Source organism: Bradysia coprophila, unplaced genomic scaffold, assembly GCF_014529535.1.
Source record: "Bradysia coprophila strain Holo2 unplaced genomic scaffold, BU_Bcop_v1 contig_176, whole genome shotgun sequence".
In the NCBI taxonomy this organism is placed as follows: Eukaryota; Metazoa; Arthropoda; class Insecta; order Diptera; family Sciaridae; genus Bradysia; species Bradysia coprophila.
The window spans coordinates 627,749-650,326 of record NW_023503442.1 but is presented as its reverse complement, the minus strand read 5'-3'; the positions used below and the strand labels follow the sequence as shown (position 1 = coordinate 650,326).

At 38.0% G+C, this 22,578-nt stretch overlaps 2 protein-coding genes across 2 annotated transcripts; one reads left to right on the top strand and one right to left on the bottom strand.

Moving 5' to 3' along the window:
- Window positions 1-12,756: 12,756 nt before the first annotated feature.
- On the top strand, window positions 12,757-18,358 carry LOC119075091. The gene is made up of 4 exons (XM_037181481.1): window positions 12,757-13,073; window positions 13,131-13,665; window positions 17,012-17,565; window positions 17,893-18,358. The coding sequence occupies exons 1-4, from the start codon at window positions 12,757-12,759 to the stop codon at window positions 18,356-18,358; spliced, it is 1,872 nt and encodes a 623-aa protein (XP_037037376.1).
- Window positions 18,359-19,269: 911 nt separating this feature from the next.
- Window positions 19,270-22,316, bottom strand: LOC119075095. The gene has a single exon (XM_037181484.1). It carries the CDS (start codon window positions 22,263-22,265, stop codon window positions 19,335-19,337), a length of 2,931 nt encoding a protein of 976 aa, XP_037037379.1. The 5' UTR covers window positions 22,266-22,316; the 3' UTR covers window positions 19,270-19,334.
- Between the last annotated feature and the right edge of the window lie 262 nt (window positions 22,317-22,578).

The following is a 22,578-nucleotide window of genomic DNA, read 5'->3' as shown; positions in this document are numbered from 1 at the left end:
GCCAGTTCATGATCTTTTTGGTCCAACGTTCGTCTGTCCTTCTTGCAATATGTCCCGCCCAGCTCCATTTCAGAGATGCTATTCTTTCCATGACATCAACGACCCTGGTTTGTTGTCGAATCCATTGATTCGTCATTCTGTCTCTGAGTGTTATTCCAAGCATACTCCGTTCCATGGCACTTTGTGTCACTCTCAATTTATCTTCGGATGCTTTTGTTAAAGTTAACGTTTCCGCTACATAAGTGAGCACTGGAAGGACACAAGTGTCGAAAACTTTGCGTTTCAGACTATTATTCATTTTGCTTTTGAAAATTAGTCTGACTTTTCCGAACGCTGCCCATGCAAGACCAATCCTACGTCTTATTTCTGCAGTTTGGTTGTCCAGACCTAACTTCAGTTTATGTCCTAGATATACATAGCTGTCGACTCGTTCAATGACAGTGTCACCAATTTTGATTTCTCTATCGTCCCCGATGTTGGTCATGACTTTTGTTTTCGATAAGTTCATCTTGAGGCCAACTTTGCTCGCCTCTTCACTTAACTGTTGTAGCATAAGCTGAGCCTGACCTAGATTCGCTGCTATCGGTACAATGTCATCAGCGAAGCGGAGATTGCTCAGGTACTCTCCATTTATCTTTATTCCCATTTTACTCCAGTTTAACTTCGTAAAAACACTCTGCAGAATCGCCGTGAATAATTTCGGTGAAATGGTGTCACCCTGCCTTACACCTCGGCCAATTCTGAATTTCTCCGTGCTCTTATGAAGTTTTATACATGAAATGGGAAGAAGTACCAGAAGAAGAGAAGATTTTCTTCTCTGCTGAAAAACTATTCTTCCTTTTAAATCACTTACATTATCCACTCTTTGCCTTGTTATCATATATAATTAAATTGCCGGAGGCAACATAGACAGCCCCGTACGAAGTCAAATTTCATAAATTCCTATTTAAACAGCTATATACCGCTATATTTACCTATATTTCACTGTAAATAAACATTTCACAGAGGAATATGCTATTATATAGCTCTATATGCTTGTATATAGCTCAATATAGCTGTATATAGGTATATATAGATGTCCATATATGGAATCCCTGAAAATCATGAAATTCGGTCAAAATTTACTCGAGATATTGACAAAATACTCCACGTTCACTGTACGGCCGAGTAGCCAGATAAGAGCTCACTCCAAGAGACCTAGCTCACGCTCCGGAGAACATAATTTCATAAACTTTTTTTTCCCTGATTGGTACGGTCAATACCTATCTAATAAAGCTAAAACGAACGAAATATGTTTAAATTTGGCCGACCTACAAGCAAAAACTGCTTGCCGCCCTGTGCCTGTTTCACACCAAGGGCCCTAACTCACGAGTCGGTCATCCGAATTCCATAAACTTTTTTTTGTCGATCGGTATTGTAAATGTCTTTCATTCGATGTATCATTTACGAGTATAGCGTTTAAATGTCCGGAGATATCTTCGAAAAACCGTAAAGCACTTATTGGGCCCCAGCTCAGGAGGGGTCGATCCAAAATCACTCATCTTCGAACTTAGCCTGTCTTTTGACATTACCAAACGGGGAAAAAAGAATTTTCAAAATCGGATGCGTTTTACTCAAGTTATCGTGCAGACAGACAGACGGACGGACGGACGGACAGACGGACATTTTTTTTCTTGCTGATTTGGCATCTCTGGACAACCACAATAGGTTTCCCCTTACTCAGGGAGTCCAATTCGACGTGTTACAAACGTATGCGTAAACCTATAAGACCCCAGTACTTCGTACGGGTCTAAAAATATTATGAAACGAGTGCGTTTTACCCCCTTACCCCCTCGCACGTTTTCATGCGCTTTTCGACAACACCACCCTCCCTCCAGGTGTGTGCGTAATTTGTGAATAGCCGCTACCCCACGGTCCACTCACCCGGAAAAAATATACCGTCCACAACACATACGTAATAGTTATTTATCGACAAGCGAAAGTAACTTAAATAAACCATCCTCAACAGATGCGCATACAACTTTTCATGCTGAGGGCCCTAATTACGAGAAAAAATCTGTAATTTATGCCCAAGGCATGAAATATATATTACACACTTGTCATGAAGAAGTCGAGGCTTGCCGAGACTGATAGTGACGAGTGTGTACTCTATTTTATTACATAAGCGAAAACGAGACAACAACATAGACCTGAAGTGTAATTTTTGAATTATTCTTCTAGTTAAGTAATTTTGACATCCGAACAGCGCGCGTATGTGATAAAAGGAATTATCACTTTTTCCTCGTTACATTCCACGCCGTATGTGCTGACGAAATTCAAAATTTTCTTTCTTACGCAAGTCTTTCTAACGCAGCGTCATTTTCCTACAGGAAAGCGTTGAAATGTATTTTCCGGTTCACTTTTTCATTTTATTTTATCTTTTACAATGTTTAAGAGTGATATCGCCAAATCTTCAGGTGATTTTTTTAACTTTGGAAACAAGCGACAGTTGGGCCCTCAGAAAGAAGGAAAAAATCTACATTTTGGCACCAACTTTTTTTTCAAGACTTCTGTAGGCTTGCAGCCCAAAAGTACTGGGTTCATTTATATGTGCAACGATAGTGGGTGAGGTCAGCTCTTCTTCTTCTTCTTTTTCAGCCTGTTTCTATCCACTGCTGGATGTAGGCCTCTCCAACTTCTTTCCATTTCGTACGATCCATTGCCATTTGCTGCCAGTTTGTACCTGCAATATTCTTAATTCCGTTTGTCCATCTCTCTGGTGGTCTACCTATAGCTCGTCTTTTATATGGTCGCCAGTTCATGATCTTTTTGGTCCAACGTTCGTCTGTCCTTCTTGCAATATGTCCCGCCCAGCTCCATTTCAGAGATGCTATTCTTTCCATGACATCAACGACCCTGGTTTGTTGTCGAATCCATTGATTCGTCATTCTGTCTCTGAGTGTTATTCCAAGCATACTCCGTTCCATGGCTCTTTGTGTCACTCTCAATTTTTCTTCGGATGCTTTCGTTAAAGTTAACGTTTCCGCTCCATAAGTGAGCACTGGAAGGACACAAGTGTCGAAAACTTTGCGTTTCAGACTATTATTCATTTTGCTTTTGAAAATTAGTCTGAGTTTTCCGAACGCTGCCCATGCAAGACCAATCCTACGTCTTATTTCGGCAGTTTGGTTGTCCAGACCTAACTTCAGCTTATGTCCTAGATATACGTAGCTGTCGACTCGTTCAATGACAGTGTCACCAATTTTGATTTCTCTATCGTCCCCGATGTTGGTCATGACTTTTGTTTTCGATAAGTTCATCTTGAGGCCAACTTTGTTTGCCTCTTCACTTAACTGTTGTAGCATAAGCTGAGCCTGACCTAGATTCGCTGCTATCGGTACAATGTCATCAGCGAAGCGGAGATTGCTCAGGTACTCTCCATTTATCTTTATTCCCATTTTACTCCAGTTTAACTTCCTAAAAACACTCTGCAGAATCGCCGTGAATAATTTCGGTGAAATGGTGTCACCCTGCCTTACACCTCGGTCAATTCTGAATTTCTCCGTGCTCTTATGAAGTTTTATACATGAAGTAGCATTTTTGTACACATATCGAATTGTGTTGGAGTACCTTGAGTCTACTCTACATTCGTCTAATGCGTCCAATATCGACCATGTTTCCACTGAATCGAAAGCTTTTTCGAAGTCTATGAATAGCAAGACTATGTCGATGTTGTATTCACGACACTTCTCAATAAGCGTTCTCATCACTTGCAAATGGTCGTTTGTGCTGAAACCAGATCTGAAAGCAGCTTGTTCAACAGGTTGGTAGAAGTCGAACTTGTTAGTGTTCCTCTTCGTAATGATTTTCATAAACAACTTGTAGAGTGTTGACAATAGGCTTATGGGTCGGTAATTTTCCAGCTTTGTTATGTCTCCTTTTTTATGCAGCAATGTAATTACCGCATTTTCCCAAGCTTCTGGTACTTCTTCCCATTGGAGACATTGATTAAACAAAGCCGTGATTGCCTTTAATAAGGAGTCTCCACCTAGTTTAATGGCTTCCACTGGAACACCATCTTCTCCTGGAGACTTTTTGTTTTTCATCTCGGCTACTGCGGCCTTGACTTCATCAACAGTTATGTCGGGCATATCATCCGATCCCACGTTTCTTATTATTGGTCTATCTTCGGTTTCTTCCGTTGGACTCTGTCTTGCTGAAGAAAACAAATTCTCATAAAATTCTGTTGCAATATTTAATATCGCATTTCGATCCGTTTGGATCGTTCCTGTTTTGTCTCGTAATTTGAAGATTTCTTTTTTGGCGTTTGTCATTTTTCTCCGTAGGACTTTCATATTGCAGTTAGCTTCAATTATGTTTTGAGCCAATTGGACATTATATTTTCTTTCATCTGATCTCCTTGCTTTGTTGATACTTTTAGACAAGTTCCGGTATTCCACCGAATCTCGTCCTCCGTTTTTTACCAACTCTGCTCTGCTTGCGATCAGGTCTAATGTTTCTCTGCTGAGTTTTGATTCTTTCCCTTGGACGGATTTGCATTTGGATTTCATGAAACCCATTATTGTATCGACGATTTTGGTATTCAATTCGTCCAATGTTTCACATTGATTGTTGACGTTATCTAATTCGGCAGTCATTTTCGTAGCAAATTCTTCATTTTGTGTGTAAAGCCGTTGTACGTCAATCCTTTCACTTTTCTGAACTAGTTGTGATCTTTGAAATCTGGTATTTAACGTGACTCTTGCACGAACCATTCGGTGATCACTACCTGTTGAAAAATTGTTTAGGACCGTAACGTTCTTAACGGTTGACTTACAGCCAGTTATGATGTAATCGATCTCATTTTTCGTTACACCATCTGCACTAGCCCAAGTCCATTTACGTTGAGGCTTTCCTGCAAAAAATGAATTCATTGCGTACAAATTGTGTTGCTGTAGGAAGTTGAGTAAAACATTTCCACGCTCATTTCTTTGGTCGTTGCTAAAACTGCCAATAGAAACTTCGGAGTCTTCTTCTCGTTTTCCCAGCTTCGCATTGAAATCACCGATGAGATATTGGTAATGTGATGGGTTTTCGTCCAGAGCTTTCTCGACATCTTCATAGAATCTTTCTACTTCTTCGTCATCATGGGTGGACGTGGGTGCGTAAACCTGAATTAATTTGACACTGTATCTGTTATTTATCTTCAGGCTTACGTATATCACTCGATCGGATATGCTTTTCGTGTGAGTTATGCGATCCGACCACCGCTTGTTTATGAACAATCCGACACCGTGCATCAGCATCTGACTGTCACTTCCTCGGTAGAAGAATGTATGCCCTGATTGTAATTTCAGGCATTCCTCTCCAGGTTTTCTCACTTCGCTCACTCCCACAACATCCCATTTTATCTTTTCTAGCTCTTCTTCCATTTCTTGCATTTTTTGTCTTGACGACAATGTTCTGGCATTATATGTGGCAATGTATAATTCGTTGTGGCTTCGTTTGAAGGTTTTTAGCATTAAAACACCACGCTTGCTACTGCGGGTTGGTGAGTATGAAAGCTTTACTTTGCTCGCCCCCGGTAATCCCCGAGCTCTGACCCGCGCATTTCTGCACGTACCGGGACCACAGTGCCTATCAAAGTGCACAGTGCCCGACGGGGTAGTGTTACTCTTTTTGAACATTCTTTTCCATAAAGCTTTGCCCATTCTTTTGAACCTATCTGAGCAAAAGGTTATTGACGTCTTTTAAAGGTCAGCTACAACACCTTATACTCAGTTCCGTGGTACATCGAAGCTGCAGAGAAGGCGGACTCTCCGAACATTCACTATATTTCTAGTCATAACTCTAGTGGATCAACTAGCACCAAGCGGTGCGTATACTCTACCTGTAGGTCTTTTCAAGGCCGACAATCGTACAACATTACAACCATTTAAAATAATTTTTTCTTGAGTTATTGCCGAAAAACTGTTTTCGGTACCCTCTGGTAGGCATGGGCGATAATGATAATGATTATCGATAATTATCGATAATCGATAATTATCGACTTTTTTTATCGAAAATTATCAAAAAAAATATCGATAATCGATAATTATTGATATTTTGATAATTATCAAGATATCGATAATTCGATATATCGATATTTCGGTCCGAAAATCCGATATTTATCGATATATTCCGATATATCGGTATATTCTCATGAATTTTCAGATAAATATCAAAATATCGATATTTTGATAATTATCGAATTTCGATATTTTGATAATTATCGATAATTATTAAATTATCGATAACGATATGATTAATCGATTATCGATAATTTCTTTCGATTGATATTATCGATAATTTTGAACGTCTCCCATCCCTACCCTCTGGCATGTCTTCACTTTTGAGCGCTTTTCAAAGAAAACAATTTTTTTTAAGAAAAAGTGAAAGACACGTGTTTCCTAGAATTGAAAGACGAATCCAACAAGCTATCACTCATTAAAATCGGAGACCGCTTGTTTGGCGATTTGGCGATATCACTGTTAAAGATAAAACACCTCATTCAATACTTTTGAGTTCAGCCGGCGCGCCGCCTGCTGGAGGTACTCAGCCGAGCGCCGCCGCCGATACAAAAATATGACATCAAAATAAGTTTCAGGCATCATTCAACTAAATATCACGATTTTAAATTTCTCCGATGGAGCTTAACGTTTCTTTGAATGGTAGCAATCGCAAATCTTCGTTCTTAACGCGTTATGTCTTTTAAAAGCATAATTTCTATTATTGTTTAGGTATATGGAATATTCCATCGATATAAAACGGTTCTATGAGTGCTGCAATACATCATGTATGTTTAACGTAAACTTCCTTCTGAGAAAGCGCGTGGAATGATAAGAAAATTGCGATTTTTACTTATTATTATAATTTGACGTAAAACATTCTATTTATAAGTCGATTGACAATACAATTTGTATGGAAAAATTCCTGATAATTTCCTCGTTTTACGTCAACTTAAAACTAAACTAAATTAAATTAAATAAAAATCGCAATCTGCCTTAATGTCATATTACAAATATCTTGTGTTGAATTTGTATTTTTTGAAAAGAAATTTTAGTCGACTCTTACCTCACCTTGCATTTCAAGAAGAGTTTTTTTTACTCTCTATTGAGTCACTAGTGACTTCCTAGGACAGTCTCGGAATTATAAGAAGTAACTATTACAATCCGATCGACGCTATTCATTCCACATGCATGTAGCTCAGTATTTTAAATATTTGGCAGAAAATAAAGACAGACAAAAATTTTGTCTGTCTTTATTTTCTGCCAAATATTTCGCGCATCACATTGGATGGCATCTTCAGTGGCTGTAAAACATACAGTATTTATTATAACGTGTAAATCGTATGTGGAATGAATAACGTCGATTGGATTGTAAATTAAACTAAAATAAACTTTTTAAAGCTCTGGCGATCCACAGAATCTGCATTTTCCAGACTTATCATTATATCTCGTAATTACGTTTCGAGTTACGTACTTTATGGGCCATCCCTCTGCATTTTATGAAAAATAAACTCGAGTCGTATCACTAAAGTAATGAGTTTTTAACAACGAACTTTAGAAGTTTCATTGTTCTTTCGACTATTAGCAAACCCAGTTTATTTATCTTCGAATTAAATTTTCAAAGATTCAAAATTTGAAAGAAATGAAGTTGGTCGAGTTGGATAGGCGCTGGATTTATGAACGAGAGGTTGCTAGTTCAAGCCCAGCTGTGGACATTATGAGCGAAAATGCTTTCACTTCAGATTTTGATGTCTAGTATGTTTCACTAAATAAAAATTAAACTTTGTTGGCTTTACATCAGAGTTCACAGGAACTCATAATTCTTGCATTAGAAATGAAGTAGGTATTGTTATGACTAACTATCTGTAAAAACATTGACTTTTCTATGAATTTTTAGAATTTTTTTTAAATTATTCAAAATATATCGGCACGCCGCGGCTGAGCCGAGCCGCCGAGATATATAGTTTTCAGCGCCGCCACCGCCGGCACATCTACACTCGGCTAGCCGCCGCCGAGAATTTTTGACTGACGCACACCTCTACTTGAAATTCAAATTTTAGGCACGCTTCCGGCGTGATTTTGTAAAAGGATGTATCTCTCTCATTTATCGTCACATTTTGTCGAAGGAAGTACCACTCATTTATCGAAAAGGAAGATATTTCCGTATACAAAATGCTACAAAAATAAACACATTACATGAAGAATTTCGGAGTGATTACAACAGAAAGGACCTTCATCTAAATTTACATTTATTCAACGATTAAATCATTTATCTGATTTCGCATACGAATAACCCTAAATAGACTGGTCGCACGCGTGTGCGAAAAGCCCTAAATAGACTAATCGCACGCGCGTAACACTAGCGTCGGACTCGCCCTTCCCCGTGTAACACTGCCACTGCGTAACTTTTTGGCTAGACCTATACTCTGCTAGTGCGTTATGTAATTTATTAAGAGTTCCTTACTGTAGATTTTATAATAGCGTTTGTGTGTATGTGCCTTGATTTAAATAATTAATATTCCATGTATACAGCTGCATAATGTACTATCAAAATATGCATGTTTGATGAATTTGTGTGCATTATATAATTTAATAATTAATAATTGATGTGGGCTAGGTATACGATTATCAATTTTTGAGGTAGAGTAAATTAGTTGGAAAAAAGCCCTGATCGAAACTTGGCTTACGTGGTCGGTAAAAAAATAAATAAATTGTATAGCAGCAAAACAAAAAAGAAACTTTTCCTGTAAATTCATCCAAAGGAGGAAACGATACGTCGCTGTATTGAAGGCTACGTTTGGTAGTTTAAAACTATTTTTTATTATTTCTTTGTGCGAACATATTTTTCGAAAGAAGCAACACGACAATAAGAGCCACAATAATGTTCGTATCATCGTATTTACAAGATTAGATTTTTAGATTAGATTAGATGGGAGGGTGTAAGCCCAGCACCTAAGCCTCAGATGGGCCTGTTGTGCTATTGTACAAGTCTCTTGATCATATGGACTGTGATTTTACATCATATCTCTCCCGACTTAGATTGTTCACAAATCGACCGTGTGTTAACGTCCCATACGTTGTGAATTCTCCAAGCCGTGGGTGGTATGCGAATACCACAACCATCACTAATTGACCTGTACATTTTCCCAAAGATGGCGCTATCAACATTGTCATGTTGTAGCTCTTTCTACTATTGACATTATGTCGATATGGTTTCTTTTATGGAGAAAGCGAATGTTGGGTTTTTTGATATTTCCGACTTTGTTACGGTTACGGCTATTAGTTTTAGGTAATAGCAAGTGTCTAATCACCATAGGCCATGAGTTGCCTCTTCGTATAAATCGCCATGCCACCATGTGACTGAACTCGTTCTGGCGTTGCAGGTTGTAGCGTTTGAATGATTCGTATTTCGTCATATCCCTTGACATCCATACAACGTATCAATCAATAGATCTGTTAAACCTCGCGGTCATTTTGGAGTACAAGATAGTTTCTGTATCTTGGGATTGTACCACAGCAAATTTGTAAAAATTTGCTATGTGGTTTTGGGGTGTCAAATGAGAACCCGAAGCGTTTGTACCTTACCTGCACTAAAATTGACTGCCAGATGCCATACGGCAATGTGTCATTTTCGTACATTAATCGAGCACGTAATTTAGCATTAGCTTCTGGTAGAGTCGATTGTTAATCCGTAAACCGACGCCACGAAGCACATGTTAAATAACAAAGGAAATAACACAATTGTTGATATCGCACAATGAGGCGAGAACGACTTTATTGATCAAAGAGAAAATGACCTACGAGAACAACACTTTGACTTCGTTAATAAAACCTTTAAAATAATTTCACCATTTAAACATTACAGCAAAATAAAAACACCAAAGCCGTAAAAGTTGGCACAGAAATTCATCGTATTTACAAAGAAATAATCGAAAATAGTTTATTTCTATGACCAAAATGTAGCCTACATTACTGCGACTTATTCCCCGATGAAAACAATAGTTCACCTTTTTGAAAACATTCCATTCCTTAATTATACTACCGAAATGAATTCGGTATCAAGAGAGTAGACGAAATTACTTTTTAAGACAACTTTGGATACTAGTGCTCATAAAAGAACATGTAAGTGAAAATGTGACGCAAGTCCATACAGTCGGAGAAAAATAAATTTCGGGATTTTAAGAGGCATCACCGTTTTCATCGTTTTTCTGTATTCTCTCAAATGATGATATATCCGGCGGCGCGGCTGAGCCAAGTAAATGAAGACGCCGCCGCTGATACAAAAATTTCAGCCAGCCGCCGATGCTTTTCGTCGGCTTGAAAAATTTGAATTTAAAATTTCATTAAATGATAGCATTATCAGCTGCACAATCGATTAATAGATTTTAATTATTTAAAAAGCTATCACTCCCAAGACATTTCTGATTTTCTTAATAAGAGACTGTTTTTTACGTATACCTATCGGAGGTTTCATACTATGAAATTCATAGAGTATGTATATCGTTTCTTTCTCTTTTTTTCCACTGTTTATTGAACTCACTTTGTTAAGTGAAATAAAACAAAAGACATTTATTCTATCTCACAAGACTATGTATATATTTCGATTGCTAAAACATCACAATCATCCTCAGCAGAACATCTGAGACTAACATTTTGCAACAAATACATCTGAATCAAGAGCAAAGTTAACAAAATCACGTACAGAAAAGCTTTATACCACATCCACATAGGGTAGAATGAGATAGACACATCAACACCATTACAAATCTCTCTTCAACAAGCAATGCTAACGATACCAAGAGCTCGTTCAGAAACTCTTCGTTAAGTTTCACTGGTGAGGATTTTGACACTTCTTTCATATAAAATATGTCAAAATCTTCACTTTGGGTAACGAATTTTTAGTTCCTGAACGAGTTCCAATAAACGAACAATTGATAATAGAAATTTCTAAAGCCAAAGTAATAACCGCAATCACTGAATACACTCAACACCATTCAAAGGTGAATAGAGTAATGAACGAAATTAAGAAATGAACGAAAATTTTAAATTAAATTGAACAGTGGAAAGTGTATTGGACTGGGATTGATATTCATTAGCATTGGGTATTTTTCTTGGCTTTTCTTCACTACTAGACTTTCCCATGCATCCAACTTATACGAATCGTTAAACGGGTTTTATTAACGTCAACCAGCTTGTGTCCTTCGGGTCGAAACGCAAATGTAACTTTGCTGAAGCATGAAAAGCAACTGCTGACTTCTCCGGATGGTTATTTCTAACATGAGCGCAGTGCTCGCGATAACGAGTTAGCAGCTGGCGCCTCGTTTGGCTAAAATACTTCATATTACAACACTTGCAAGTTATCTCGTAAATTCCTGACTTTTCGTTGTTAGAAATTTTATCTTTCGTAGTGCCTAACAGTTGTTTCAGCTTCGGTCCACTTGAAAATGCGATGTTTAAATTGTGTTGTCGGAAAACTTGGTCGATCTTGTTGGTCGTATACGCTGCATATTGAAACTTCATTCTTGGTTTGTTTTCTCTCGATTTTTGGTAAAACGTGGACCATGACTCCAGTCTTAATTTCCTTGAATGTTTGTGGACGATCTCATCGATACTCGAAGTCCCGAAACCGTTGATCATAGAGTATGCTTTGTTCTGAAAGGGGCTGTGCGATGGTCTTCCTAACAACAATTTTTGACTACGGAAGGCATAGGGATTCTTTTGAAAAACAGCCTACCGGAATCGGACGGATTTTCTAGTGGAATTTTGTATGTGTACCTCGAAAGGACTTCGACCCTAGAAACCAAAACCACTTTCAAAAAAATTCTTCGAAGATTGTATGGCTAGCGGGAGGTCATCAAAAAAAAAACAAAAACTTGCACTTTTCTCGCAAAAATTTCTCCAGTTACACGAGCCGTACAGGATCATGCGGGGTGTCATTAGAAACCTCGAGAAACATCTGTAAGAACAGTGTAAATTCTCAGTCTTTTTCGGTTGAAAACTTCAGCTGCACATATTTCAGTGTGATTACCTTTCTAATGACACCCCACACGACACTGTACGCTCGTGTAACTGAAGAAATTTTTGTAAGAAAAGTGCATCTATGGAACAAGATCTATCGATCCATATAACTCCGATAAAAATACTTCCGATCTCGGCACACGGACTTTCAGAAAAATCACTCTCAATGCGTTTTTGCGAATGCGAATGTGAGTCTTTATAAGTAACTGATGGGAGGATATTCAGGTTCAACAAAAAAAACAGAAAATGTAAAATTACATAATTCAATCGTAGGCAATAATCAGTAAAAAAAGAAAATTTAAATTTCTTATAGAATAGATCGGCGCGATGCGGCTGAGCCGAGCCCCCGATAAAAACCTGTTTTGGCTGGCTGCCGCCGGAACCACTACACTCGACTAACCGCCGCCGAGAATTTTCGCTCGGCGCACACCTCTACCCGAAATCTATATTTCTCCGACTGTATCCCATTAATAAATGTACTGGTATCAAAGCAAGTGACGTTCAAAAACGTCAATTAGCAGAAAATTTAGATTTCAAAATTTTCGTTGATGAAGCAGAAAGATGCGTCGCAAATGTTTTATTTATGAGGACAAGCGTCACGATCACTTTAAATCGTCGTCGATACTTGAGTTATATTTCGATTACAACAAATGATTACATTCATTTACTGTTACGTAGAGTCTACATTGTAGACACGGGAAACTGGTTAACCATGAAAATCAGTGTATTAGTAACAGTTACTCTAGTTACCGCAAATATTCAAATAGAAATAGAAAAGGAAGACAATTTTGCATTGGCCGTAACTACAATTATTTCGGATTTTTATGTGAAAGAGTCGAACACAATTGCCATAACACAATGCTCAACAAGTAGACTCGACATCACACAAAGTGTGATCTTGGGAGACATTTTGGCTAGCCTCGACACAAACATAGCAATTACATGGACTATAAATGATGATGGCTATCTGAACCGTTCCGTTGACTTCATCAACAATCTCATTTTAATTGACTCATATGAATCGTGGCGGTATGTCAGAAGAGGACCATTTTGACTAAGTTTTATTTATTTTGCTAATATTTTCAGTTTAATATTAAACAACATTGTCCCGAAATCGTTGGATTATTTCGGATACTACACCGTTGTTGTAACACAATTTTACAAGGACCACACCACCATTGTTAACAATATTCTACACGAATGTTGGAAAAATGACATTCTCAATGTTAATATTTTGACCTATGAACCAACTGATGCTGAAGTAGATTTAATTCTGTACACCTACTTCCCATTCACACCATCTCATTGTGGAAACGTCGTGCCAGTGATTTGGAATCGGTTTCGAAACGGCCGTTTCGTCGATCCGAATAATGAATCGTTTCCAATGAAAACGGAAGATCTTCATCAATGTCCCATCTCGATTCTTGTGAACCTGATAAAACCATTGATTTCAGTTGAAAAAACATATCCCAATGATACATACGACTTCGAAGGAATTGAATACAACGTGCTGCAAACATTGTCTGAGAGAATTAATTTTAAGCCAGTGTTTTCGATCCACTGGGATGATAATGTTGGAATGGTGTACGAAAACGGAACTGTTTCGGAAGCTTTGGGCGAGGTAGGCTCAACAAAAACATGTTTTTTATGACACAAAAACTTAACATCCATAATAATATAGGAGCCATGGAACACCGTGTGTCCGGAGCATCTGAAAGCGGTTTTCGGTAGAGTTCGACTCCCAGATGAAGAATAGTTAAGGTGCCAGGCTGAAAGATGGGTCAATTTTGAGAAATGGCCGCTCTTATCTCAAAATCTGCCTTGTTTTCATACATTTTCACTTCTGTTGAGATCATGTGGAAAGATAGAAAAAAAACTTTCTTCTAGAAAGTTATAGAGAATTGAATTCTGAACAAAAATGTACAAAGAAGCTATTGTGTAGAAAATACAGGGCGGTCCAAAAAATTGGGTGAAACAAGCACTTTTCGAACAAACACAAATTTTCAAGTTTCACCAAATTTTTTGGACCACCCTGTATTTCTACACAATAGCTTCTTTGTACATTTTTGTTCAGAATTCAATTCTCTATAACTTTCTAGAAGAAAGTTTTTTTCTATCTTTCCAGATTCTCTCAACAGAAGTGAAAATGTATGAAAAAACACAGATTTTGATATGGGAGCGGGAGCGGCTATTTCTCACAATGGACCCATCTTTCAGCCTGGCACCTTACCTGTTCTTCATCTAGGAGTCGAACTCTACCGAAAACCGCTTTCAGATGCTCCGGACATATGTTTGGACACACTGTGTTCCACGGCTCCTAGACTATAAAAACAGTTCACATAATGTTACTGTTATAAGGTTTTATGTAAGGTAAGCCTTTCACATGAGCGCACATACCCGGTAACAAACAATATGAATGCTATTTACTTTATCGTTGCATTGCTGGTTGAGAAAAATTCAATTGTCGGACTTTGTGTTGCCTGTTTTTTCAACCAAAATGAAACCGCTTGGTTTACTGACTTCAAAATGTTTTATTGTTGGACCCCTTGCATTCGGTCAGGCTAGAAGGAAGGAAATTTGAAGAAAAATATAATTTGACGACCTGTAAATCTATTTTGTCCAAAACCATTATACGCCCGTAACCCTTATTCGTCCGTTATCAAAATGCTTCCACTTGACATTATTGCAAATTTATTGAAGGTGCCCATCTTTAAAATTGCGCTTAGCGCAATTACAAAAGCCCGTACGAAGTACTTCTCAAGTAAAATAAAAGTTTACGATTTTTTATTAATCGTATGGTTGGTTCGACATCTTTCGTTACAAATCACAAATCTTTCTTAAATATTGAAAACCATGCGACTAATGTTGACACATCTGGCTGCTTGTCGATTGTTCCAAGCACGGATTAGAACACACTGGAGTCAATGTTTATATCCGGAACAATGGTAATGACATCGGTTGAGTGGCCACTTCGCAATTTGAAAGGTCCATAATTATCTGATGCATTTGTAGGCTCTCGAAAAATGTAATCGCTGTGAGGCTCGGATGAGCAGGTACAGCGCCAAAGTTATGGTATTTTGTTGTTCAAACAAATGTTTTTGTATGAAACGGCCTGAGCTCCGTCTCTATAAGACCTCGTAGGTATGTTGGGTGGATTGAACAGTGGCTATCGACCGGGGTGTCTGGCCCAAAGTTCGTTAAATCCAACCAACCAACCATGCTGATCGGAGCTGGAGGTTCATGATTCCATCCGAAGTGGTCATACCAACCACGTACCCTACCCGAGGGTTTGTATCGGTACCACGGGCGGTGGCAGCCCCCCGGAAGCCCGAGAAACTCTCGGTACCGGGCCCAGCGATGGTTGAGGAGCCTCTCCTTGGCTGAAACGTGGTGGCTGTGGGAAGCACCTTTGGGGTACTACTCCCGGGGGAATTGTAGTAAGAATGAAGTTAGATTCTGGCCTCACCTTTGGTATGCGGTGCATGAAACGCTGGCATAAAAAGGTAGTCGTCTGACGAGCTGAATGTGCTTATCTCAATCTGTGCCTTTTAGAGAGGACGAGATGTAAAGCCTTCGGGCAGGTAATCTCGTATAATCGAAAGATTTTTGTACTTCGGTACAGAAGGAATACCGAGGGGTGACGCACTTCCATTTAATCCATTTAATTCATTAAATCTATTTAATCCATTTAATCCAAATAAAAATTTTTAGTTTTACCGAAATAATTAGGCTACCCACCTGAAAAATTTGTAAAGTAATTGCGAAAAATAGATTTGCACGATTCCCAGCTCGTTTAAGTCCTCGTGAGGTATAGGAATTTTTTTTTTGTTAAAAATGGTATTAAATTTATTTAATCCACTTTACACAAAAAACTACTAAAAGTGGATTTTTTCGCTTTTTAACATTGTAGTATGAGTTGTAGTACGTGGTTCGATCAAAATCAACAATTTTTAAGACTTTTACAGTATTTGGTAAAATGAACTTTTTTCCTATTTAACACGTAGGGGATAATGCTCGAGCAGGCACTTTAGGCACGCCGGAAAGTGCTAAGGGGGTCGAGGAATACCTCTAAATAAATTTCAAAAAATCAAAAGTCAAATTTTTGATTTTTAGAAATTTATTTGGAGGTATTCCTCGACTCCATTAGCACTTTCCGGTGTGCCTAAAGTTGACAAGTCACAATAACCGGCAACGTTCCATTTAATCCAATTTTTATTCCATTTATCCATTTAATCAATTAAACCCATTAAATCCATTAAATCCATTTAATACCATTTAATCCATTTAATCTAGAAGTGAGTCACCCCTCGAGGAATACTCATGTATGAAACATTATCGGACCGGGCCACAGGGGGTACCATCATCCAGTCAAGCAGTTGGTACTTTGAAACTGTTCAATCGAAGAAATCTTCCACGATATCTTCCTCTTTGTAAGATGATCACGCTGCTTTTCGTGCTGCTCCACGTCAACTATTCACTAAATGTGTGGTTATGTTGAGAATGTTGAGTTTTATGTTGGCCGAGGTATTAAATTATTGGGCTCAATCCAGTTTTCTTCACAATATCTGAGAATAAGGCATCCAGAATTTGAGCAACATTCACTTTTATATCAAAACAAATCAAATGATATCATCAAAAAATCTAAATTATTGGGACGAAATCACGAGCAGCACTTTCTGCCTTGACAGTTAACAGTTTACGATATAATTTTAGTAATCCGAATTTACAACTTTTTTTTACCAACTTTCTTTCGTTATTGAATTATCTTTCAAATGAAACACAAACAAGCAAATTCGGATGAGATTTCTCGACTTATGTGCAAAAATCACTTAGGGCCGAGTAGCTTTGCCCTTACTGTCTGCTTCCAATTCGACATGTTACAAATGGCATATTAATCTTATAAGCCCCCAGTACTTCGTATGGGGCTAAAAACAATCTTTCTTATGAAACAAAGTGTCATTTTTTAGGTTTTTCACAGAAATGTCAATATCACCGTCGGTGCTTTGGTCTTTACACCAGCAGATAAGAAGGCATTGAGTGCAACCAAATCGTACTCATTTGATAACATAATTTTTGTTGTACCGAATGCCAGTCCGTACACGTCCTTTGAAAAGCTTTTCTTTCCTTTTACACTATCAATGTGGACACTAATATTGGTGGTGCTAATGGCGGCGATTGTGGTGATAAAGATTCTACAGCTAATTAACAGAGTTACGTACGAATTTGTAGTTGGCGAGAAGAATGTCTCACCATATCTAAATCTAATAAGTGTGCTGCTAACTGGCGGAGTAGAGTATGAACCGAGAACAAATTTTGCACGATTTTTTCTTATTCTATGGATTTTGGTATGCTTCATTCTACAAACTGTGTACCAGGGCGAACTATTTACTTTTATTAAAATGAATAAAATGAAGGAGAGTGTGCGTAGCATTGACGAATTAATCGAACGGAATATTACAATCAAATTAATTAAAGAAAATTACTACGAATTTCTCGAATTTGACCAGCGAATGGAGAAAATGTAAGTGATTATTGTTCGGGATGTGATGTGAGAAGGTCTCTACAATGATTCCCAAATTTTAACGAAAGTTACAATTGCAAATCTTAACTTTCAATTTGCCAGTGCTTCCAATTGGGGAGATCCATTAATTCCGTCCTCCTGTATGGAGGAAGCAGGGGGGTTTGGACTCTAGTGTAAACAATTGAATTTTCCTTTGCGAACGGAATTAATAGATGTTCCCTTGCTGTTATTTGGAGTTTCAAAATTTAAGTCTTTGGACATTGGATATCGAGATCTCTGCTATAATATCTAGCAGATGTCCAACTAATCAAATTACAAACTTTTTAGACTGAAATTTGTCGACGCAAAATTGAACTCGGAATTTGAGTACGTTACCGAAAACGAAGGGTACGTTACCCTTGAGTTACCACTGGTTGACGAGACGAGACAAAAAAGCTATGAAAATGGAATATTCGAAAGACCACAAACGCTAAAAGTTGTAACGTGTTCTCATTCGTTGTTCTTGGCCAAAAACTCCTTCCTGAAACATCCATTAGATGACGAAATTACCTACATGAACGAAAATGGATTGACGGAAAAATGGAATGCACCTTATAAACTATCGACCCTTTACGACACTACTGATGTTAGTACTCCCCATAAGCTTAACTTATCACAATTGATTGGCATTATTGAAATGTGTTTTGGCCTACTATTGGTTGCTACAGTCGTATTTATATTCGAAATATTGTCTACTTACTGGTCAAAAATAAAAGCGGCATTGCTGTGCCGTGTTTATTACGTAGATATTTGAATCGAAATGGTAGAGCTATCAAATGTTGTGAATAAATTAAAGTTACCGAACAAAAAACTCATGTAGAAATTCTTCGACACTCACCCAAAATAAGCTGATATGAAAAATTATTTATGCCACGCTAGGCGCAAAAGTTGAAAATTTGCAATGGACTCCAAGATACTGTTGAGATGAGAGTGAAAATCGATTGAATCTCCCTCCATATTTTTTATCCACGGAAAGAACCAAGATTCTAGCCATTCAATCCAATCATAATTCGAGTTGAATAATCAAACGTTCCGCTTGGTTTCGAGACTCGACCTTGGGGTGAACACGCTAAGCGTTTTGGGTAAAACAATTACGAGAGCCACGAACGAAAAAAGATCGACTCTGTACGTAAAACAAAGAATAACTATAGACATATAACGAGACAATGCAGCGTCAATTATTGGAACATTGCCATCAACGCATGTCCTGGATGAGGTTAATTGCCTCCTTTCTAAACAAAAATTGTACATTTTGTTGTTGTGTGTTCATGTTGGACTAGTGTAACGTTAACAACTTAATTCATGACAAATATCTACATACCGACCCTATAGTTTTATATAGAGCCAACCTGAAGAATCAATAAAGCATTATCTCTTTGTCATTACTCAAGAGCACACGTATTTTATTCAAGTTCCTAACCACGGACCCCTGGTGTTTTCTCACAGGTTATGGGCATTGGTTTTTGCTTAAAAGAGGAATTTATGCTACTTGAGTGGAGATAAAATAGTGAACGATTATTTTTGTCAGTTTTTTCGTTCAAGATCACTGAAAGACGATGTTCAATTCAATTGCATCAGTCATCAATAGTTGAAATACATCTGTCTCTCTCTCTCTCACGTTATACATGAAAAATGGACTTAACTAGTTTTGATAAAATGCTCTTCTGATAATGAATCGTTTATTCGTAAAAACTATGAGACTTATTATTGCTTCTTAAATAAATTTGCTATCAATCAAATGGTTGTGCATTGCCAAGCAAGTTAAGAAAAGATGTTGCATGAGCGAAAATGAACTCGTTTCTTGACGACAATGCTGCTTTAAACACCGCAAAATGATGAGTCACCCAAGTTTTGTTGACTATTCTTATGGACACTTGAGATGTACATGATGTCCCAACTGAACCACTTGGACCATTGGAGGCCCGTTGGCAAGACGGTATCACCGATTCATCAGATTGTTCACACCACCTCGAAAATGTGCCAGCATTACGTATATATAAAGATAATGTGTCGCCATATAATCCACCAAGTCCTCCTTGCCCTCCAGCGCCACCAGCTCCATTTTTTCCTTGCGTCCCATTTACAGCAGTTTTAGAAGACTGAAAATAGTTTGCATCAACATAGTAATTCTGCCCACCAGCAGCACCACATGAGCCAGTTCCACCATTTCCTCCACGTCCGCCGATACCTCCACTTGTTCCCTGTATTGTTCTACTACCACTCCAACAATAATATCCGGGAGAGGCGTTCTCATAATATGATGTGTGAATATTGCAGGAGTTGACATAATTTCTAATTTGAATTCTACCGCTGTACCACGCCGCACAGTCACTACCACTATTGACATGAAAATTGTTCGAACCATTCCACCCTCCACTTCCTGTAGATCCAACTTTCCCATTAACTCCGTGACCACCTTCTAAATTAGGATGTGTAATCTTAGATGGTATTGATCCGTCGTTCGTCGAAAAAACTTGTCGAAACAACGAGTACTGAGTTCCTGCTGGTTTTCCTTGCTCACCTTGCTGCTGTCCTGCGCGTCCACTCAAATCTATTTCCGAATGGTTACTAACTATCATCTCGGGTGACATTAGAATAACGTTGATATTATTGTTTACGTTGATTTCCCTTCCTATTATTTTCGAATTTGCAAAAATTTTGAACGTTGCAGTAAGAACGATGCTACTTCTGACTATTTGTTGTTTGTTGATACAACGGGAAATTACTCGATCAAACGAAATTATTTTTCCACTTATAATTATTTCAGATGTATTAGGACAATCGTATATGTCCTTTAGCATGGAATCTAGAAGGAATTCTAATCGATTTCTTCCCTGCGTTCGATAGAAAACAAAGTCCTTCACCTGTGATCTGTCAAATCTAATTGACGATTTGAATCCTTGAAAGCTAATTATGGAATAGAAGTCATTGAAATTATCTTCAGATAATTTTTTTTGGTCATTCCACCAAGTATGAATTGGTAAATCCTCTCCAGTTTGAACGATTGGTTCAGACAAATCTATGAACATCTCTTGCAAGAATATTGTCAAATTTAGTTCAAGTTGTAGCATATTCTGAAGGTTAGATATACTTGCAGCAGTCCAGTCCTTGCTCGACCAGGAAAATTCATCAAGTATCTCCAAAACACTGATTGCGTTGAATTGTGGTATACTGCTGCAGTTTTCACAGCTTCTTAAATTGTCATACTCGGATAAGTAAAAGATAAGAAATTGTGTGAGTTCATCCGTTGTCGATTTTGCAGAGTCAATTCTTTGAAACATATTTCTGGCTCTGGCCACCTCGAAGGTAACCGAATCATCTTTTTCGGAAATGTCTTCCAATGAGTCAATTGATGATAAGAGAAGCTCAGCAATTATTTCAGATTCCTCAGCTAAAGAAAATATGGCTGCGTTTTGAAGCATTCCAGCTGGAGCATCTAAATGTTTTATCAAATTTTCTTTTATTGGACGCATGTTGATAACCCACAGGATCGGATCAAATTGAATTTCAGCTTTTGTCAGTTCAATGAATTCAATAAATGACAATGTGTCCACCATTTGCTGAATAGTCTCATTTATAGATGGAATTTGAAGATTAACTACGTCACTTAACAGCTTCTGTAAGTGTACGGAAAGACTTTGTCCATCCACATTGTCAAACGAAAAATCTGAGTTAGTCAAATTCGTTAACAATTCAGAAATTTGGACAATATTCGTTTCATTTCCATCGATAACATTCAAAACATTAGTCAGTATATAAGACTCTAGGTCTTCAGCAAATGTTTTCATTTGTGTAGCCAATAAATTGGAAATGCATGAACCAGTAATTTCCAATTTTCGTAAGGCTGCCCCAGACATTGGCAAACCAAAATCCCCATCGTCTTTACGACCGAACTCAAGTCTGTCGAATATGACTTCATTCAAAAAAATCTTGTTGTCATAAAGCAATGGGTCTTCCAACAAGGGTCCTCTTTTGCTCGCACTTAAAAAGTATGAAAAATATTTGGCGTCATAATAATTTCCGGTGTTCGATTCTAACCAATTTTCCAAAATTTCAGTTGAACCTCTTATATACTCCTCCTTCCCCCTAAAAATATTATTGATATCGTCCAGTAACGATTCCTGCATAAATCGTGTATTCCGTCGGATAATACTGTCGTGTGATAGATGAGGCGGTGCCATCGTCGAAACTATTGCCATACTACCCTGGAACTTCGCAGGCGATTTGATCAAGTCGACAAGATTCATAAGTAGATTTGGAAAATCCAATCTTGCACTGTTATCAAACGAACTGTACCTGGCCAACACTAATATTTTAACTGTCTCGGCATCGTTCAGAATTTGCTGCATAAAAAACGAATTCGCGATTTCCATGGACTCATTACGATTGTCATTAAATCCGGGCATGTCGTAGAATGGAGTATTAGTCGACTCGTGAAACACAAGGTTGGGTAAAAATGTCTTAGATATTAAGTCTTCTCCTATTGTGCCAGAATCGTCAATGATCCAACACTCATCTTCCCAATTATCACACTCTGCTCGCAGCTTGTTCGTTTCATTAGCAACAAATTGTGTGAGTGTGCTCTTCCCCACTCCACTTGGCCCAACTACGATAATAATGTTCTTCACGTCTGTTCTCTCAATGTCTTCACGTCCAAGCATGAGGTAATAGAGTATTTCATTTATGTCTTCCGAGCAGGTCGTTTCTTGGTTCTTCTCTAAAATGAAATTATTTGTAAGTTTTGACCTTTGAGCGGTGATGAAGGAGAACTTGCCAGCATGTAACGCCAATCTTCTAAGAGCTGTCTGTTTTGCTTTCAAGCTACTGGTACCCTGAAGATGATTTTTGTACTTTTAGTAAAAATAAGCTACCAATGAAAGAAGCATATATCTATTCGATCAGTTATATAGACTTTCACTCACCTCAGAAGTTAGACATAGTACCACCGTCGTAGTTAACAACAGAATTGAAATT